Source organism: Miscanthus floridulus, chromosome 11, assembly GCF_019320115.1.
Source record: "Miscanthus floridulus cultivar M001 chromosome 11, ASM1932011v1, whole genome shotgun sequence".
In the NCBI taxonomy this organism is placed as follows: Eukaryota; Viridiplantae; Streptophyta; class Magnoliopsida; order Poales; family Poaceae; genus Miscanthus; species Miscanthus floridulus.
The window spans coordinates 57,486,821-57,492,144 of NC_089590.1; the positions used below are offsets into that span (position 1 = coordinate 57,486,821).

At 52.5% G+C, this 5,324-nt stretch overlaps 1 protein-coding gene across 1 annotated transcript; it reads right to left on the reverse strand.

The window, feature by feature from the left end:
• Positions 1-2,065: 2,065 nt before the first annotated feature.
• LOC136493296 (protein STAY-GREEN LIKE, chloroplastic-like) lies at positions 2,066-3,619 on the reverse strand. The gene is made up of 3 exons (XM_066489363.1): positions 3,194-3,619; positions 2,740-3,099; positions 2,066-2,643 (listed from the first exon to the last, which is right to left on the reverse strand). Exons 1-3 carry the CDS (start codon positions 3,377-3,379, stop codon positions 2,356-2,358), a joined length of 834 nt encoding a protein of 277 aa, XP_066345460.1. The 5' UTR covers positions 3,380-3,619; the 3' UTR covers positions 2,066-2,355.
• Between the last annotated feature and the right edge of the window lie 1,705 nt (positions 3,620-5,324).

The window sequence follows — 5,324 nt, forward strand, 5'->3', positions numbered from 1 at the left end:
TACGGGTTGAGTCACTGTTCTTCTTTCCCGACGGGTTAGGGTTCGGTTGAACTCTCTACATCTCGGTTTGTTTCCCGATTAGGGTTAGGGTTTCAATCCGAAACGGATTGAACCCTCTGTTCCTCTTTCTCTCCTATTTCTTTTCAGTTTTCTACCCCAACCTAGATCTACACCCTAGAAGACCTTGGCTCCGATACCATTGAAAGGTTGTAGTACCTCTGAAATCGTAGATCTGGGGATAAACTGCTCTTAGATTGGGAACTGTTGATGTACCTTGCCCTAGGGCAGTTGCGGCCATGGCGTCGCAGCGACGTGGCCGCCGGTGTCGTAGTAGCGTAGGCGCGGCGGAGTCCAGAGGACGGTGACGCGTCCGGCGATGCTTCCCGTCACTGTAGCGCGCCCGCGATTGGATGGGGCCTTCTAGGGTTTCTTTGGTGGGTTACTGGCGGCGTCGAACCTCGTGTCTAGCACCCCGGCCTCCACCTCCTTCTTATAGCGCTGTGTGACAGAGGCCCGCCGATCGGTGGTCGGTTGTGCGTCCCCGATCAGGACACGGTCAAGGGGCCCGACTCAGTCGTTGGACTGAGTCGGATGAGATCAATCATAACACTTGTAACTTGTTTGTGACGTGAAATACTGGGCTTGTTGCTGTTGATGACCACATAATCCATTCCCATGAGTACCTGCACTGACCATGCTCGCATAACCATATCCAGAAGACAGCGAAACTCAGAAGGTGATCCCGAGCACCTGCGACTGTCCTTCTGGTTTCGCTGTTCTTGGGACTTTTTCTTTTTTTCTTCTTCTCGAAATACATATATTGCTTCTGATTTTGTAGCATTCCAAGCTTTCGACATTTTGATGCATCCAGCCACCAGCTGTTCAGGTCTAGCATTCTTCGTGGAGTACTGTAGCCAATAATTAGCTCAGCTCAGGGATGCGCTTGCTGAGATCAGGGCGTGATGAACACACACATCAGTATCCAAATAATAGCTTGCCTTGCCCTTCCTTTCCGGGCTGGAGCTAGACCAGCAATTCTTTGGATGCACCAGATGAAACAGTAAAAGCTGAACAGTGATGGACTAAACGAGCCGCACATGCGCTAGACTTGGACTCACCGGTCCACGGTCTCGTCCCGGCATTGTGTGTAGGCTCAGACAACTGATTTGCAATCACACTAGGAAACAATTCGCTAAATTCGCGTGATTTTTCTCGTAACGACTTTACTGGACGTTGATGTTTCCTAGTTCCTACTACTCCTACCTCCGACGCTTACCGCGACCGACTAGGCGACTAAGCCCGGTTGATTTTGATTGGACGTGGATGGATGTTGGAACTTTCGGCCTGTTCGCTGGTCGGTTTCTGAGCTGGTTTGGACTGGCTGGTGCTGGTTTATTGTGAGAGGAAAACACTATTAGCTGGCTGGTTTGGGCTGGCTGAAACCAACAAGCGAATAGGCTGTTTGAATCCCAGAAGTGAAGAAGAACCTTCTTTCAGGCCCCTCCGATCCGGCGTACAAGACCCTAATTCTGCCACTTGTGTTCGCTCGCAATCGCAAACGGTATGGAGTTCCCATTATGTCTATGCAATTATGCATCACTGTATCAGCCCTCGTCAGTCGCTCTATGCAAATTCTACTGCTGCTACTGCGCTCGTGCGGGTGACGGCGGAAGACGACCTCGCCAATCCCATCATCTCCATGGATTGCTTCGTCTTCCTCTGATGACTGCTTCTCATTTCCATTCATGGTCCCTGAAATATTTTCTGGGTCCGCCGCTGCCCCCCCCCACCCCACCCCCCACACCCACCCGCCATTGGATTCAGTGCTTTTGCTTTTCTTCTAGTGACACCTCTTTCACTTAATTGTGATCAGAGTCTGACTGCCTGTCTATAATCGGCGATGATTGACTTGTTTGGGATTATATATATCTCTCATCAGAAGAGACATTCTGTGCTATTGCCCCTAACTGTTGATACTCATCGGAAAGACAAAGAGATACACCACAAGGAGAGAGATATGGCATACATAATGAGAGAGTTGGTTGCTGGATCGATGTTATTGATATGTAGCAACTGCCAATTCATATATTCCCTTTGAAATGGTACATACATTATAGGAGTAGCTAGAAAGAATGCATGCCAGTTAATCTATCCTCTGATGCTGATAAATTTACACATATATATAAATAAATAAATGAGTGAGTGCACATCAGCAGAGCAAAGTATGAACAATCTTTCCAAATTCTTTGACATTGGTTTGGTTGTCTGTAGGAGGATATATGAATCAGGTCACAAATGCTTTGCTCGATCACTCTATAGTCCGTGTATACGGGCACAGCAGGCAGCTTAATCAAATCAGAGGAGAAGGGCGAGCAGGGCGTTGAAGACTATCTCGGGGGTCGCCCACTTCCTTCGCCGCTTGCTCTTGGTGATGGCGCTCTGCAATTGTTGGTCCAGCCGGCGGCCATCCAGATCCAGCAGGTGGTTGTGGTTCCTCCTGGTGGCCTCCCTGAGCGGGCCCCAGCACTCTATCCGGTTGTACTTGCGAGAGGTGGAGTGGAAATGCACCCACACCTTGGCCTCCATCAGCTCCGGCCGCTCCGCGAACAGAGCTGCGTCGCCGTGAACCACCGCCTTGAGGACCTTAAGATCCATCCATCATCAGCTTATTAACAGATAATAAGGTTATTAAGGGTCTAGTTGATCGGAATGCAAGCAACGTGTAATACTAGTACGTACCAGCGGTAGCTCTTTGGAGAAGACGTAGTATCTGAAACCTGCGGCCAGCTCCTGCAGGAGGTTGGCACCGCTGACGAAGCAATGCACCTGCAGCGTCATCCCCCTCTCCCCGGCGTTGGCGGCGGTGGTCACCTCCTTCCACTCTGCCACCACGTCGTCCCTCTGCAGCGTCGACTGCCAGCTGCGTAGCTGCTCGCTGGTCATGGGACCGCTCACGGCCAGCGTCAGGTTCGCCGTGAAGTCGCAGTGGGTCAGAGTGTAGGCTCTGGGGAAAGGAGGAGGCTGCTTGTCCTCTCCGGCGAACTTCACCTTGAGCTTTGCCGCATTGAAGGTCATGGGAGGTCCCAAAATCTTTGCAGCCTGCAGATATCAAATCGACATGATTTTAGTTGCTAGTTACTCCATTTTAATCAATCAGAATGCACTCACTAGGGAAGAGTAAAGAAAAACATACCAGGGAGGAGTAGACGTCCGCTGTCCTGACATCGCAGCTGACGACCAAGAAACGCGGTGGTTCCGCCCTGCAGCCACCCATCCTCCTGCTCGGCCTGCTGCCCGCAACGAGCGCGCCGCCACGGGCCGCCATGGATGCTGCTGCCGCCATCTTCAATTCAGATGATGGCCGGAATCTGGCATGCATACCTGGGCCGGGGGGCCGGCCGTGAGCGAGCTAATTCAGACGACACACGAGCAGCAAGGCCCCTTCCCTCTCATGGCAATGCGGTTGCTGTGTTTCTCTTCTCTCCTCCAAGCAAACTAGCAAAGCAAGGTCGGTCTGGCTGCGCTGGTGCTGGTGGACTGGTGGTGTTGCTGGCGGCGACGTCCAGGGGCAGGGGTGCGGTGCGGAGGACGGGAGGACGAGAGCTGGGGAGGACGTGGCCGCTGCGCCGGTTTGTGGCTGTGGAAGGTTGACGACCACTCGTGGGAGAGGCCTCCAGCCACGGGAGCACCGCTGACAGCTGGCGTGTTTCTAATGGTTGTGCTGTCGGAATAAGGATAACGGCACTGACGACGACATGGAATCCAAATCTAGGTTTTGCAACCCGAGACCGCGAGAGGGAACGACGGCGGCGATGGAGGCTCAGCAAAGAGCGTGGGAGTATAGATGAGCATTCAGTCCGGCCAGGCAGGACACACCGTGCTGTGCCAAGCTGGGCTTTGTGCCTGGCTGACGGCCCAAAAAGCACGACCAATCTAGCGGGCTAGGCCGGGCCAGGCCCCGTGGGGGAGCGCCGCCGCCGCGTCGTAGAGGAGCTGTCGAGGCCATGTGAGGGAGCGCCTCCAACTCCATGGCGCCGCCGCGAGCAGGAGGGTTGGAGGGAGGAGCTGTCGCTGAGGCCTCGTGGGGGAGCGCCGCCGCCCGCCATGGCAGAGTGAAGCATCGAGCTGCGATCGAGCGTGCTGAAAGCTCTAGTTTGGTTTTGTTGAATTGATAAAACCCTAAGTGCCAACCTAGTTTATCAAGTGATCATGACATAGGTAGCACATTCCAAGTGGCGAAGCAAATAAAGATCATGACATGATGATGGTAATGCCATGATGATGATCAAGTGCTTGGACTTGAAAAGAAGAAAGAGAAAAACAAAAGGCTCAAGGCAAAGGTATAAATGATAGGAGCCATTTTGTTTTGGTGATCAAGACACTTAGAGAGTGTGATCACATTTAGGTTCGATAGCCGTACTATTAAGAGGGGTGAAACTCGTATCGAAATGCTGTTATCAAAGTGCCACTAGATGCTCTAACTCATTGCATATGCATTTAGGATCTAGTAGAGTGCTAACATCCTTGAAAATGTTTGTGAAAATATCTAACACATGTGCACAAGGTGATACACTTGGTGGTTGGCACATTTGAGCAAGGGTTAGAAACTTCACCGGCACCCTAAACTCAGGGGAACATGGTCACTGTAAGTGACCGGACGCTGGTCTCTGAAAGACCGACGCGTCTGGTCAGTAGCAGCAGAAGAAGCGCAGCGTCGGTCATCGACCGAACGCTGGCTGGCTACGTCCGGTCACACTGACATGGTCATGCACAGGGGAAACGCCAAGTGACCGGACGCTGGGTGAGTCCGGTCGAGCATGACCGGACGCGTCTGGTCGTGAAAAATCATCTCTGGATGCTTACTGGAAACGACCGGACACTGGGGTTCAGCGTCCGGTCACTTTGAGCTGCTGCGTCCGATCGTCACTTGACCGTTGAGATCGGCGATCAACATTTGAAGAGAGGGGACACATGGCACGCATCGCGTGACCGGACGCTGAGCGTCCGGTCAATATGACCGGAGCATCCGGTCACCCCGTATTGTGCCTAGTGAAGGGGTACAACGGCTCTATTTCGTGGGGGGCTTCTATTTAAGCCCCATGGCCGACTCAAGCTCACTCTCTTGGCCATTTACATTGACATAGCAACCTTGTGAGCTTAGCCAAAGCCCTCCCACTCATCTCCATCATAGATTCAACATCTTTGTGAGATTGAGAGAGAATCCAAGTGCATTGCTTGAGTATTTGCATCTAGAGACACTTGGTGTTCGTGTTTCGCTGTGGGATTCGCTTGTTACTCTTGGTGGTTGCCGCCACCTAGACGAC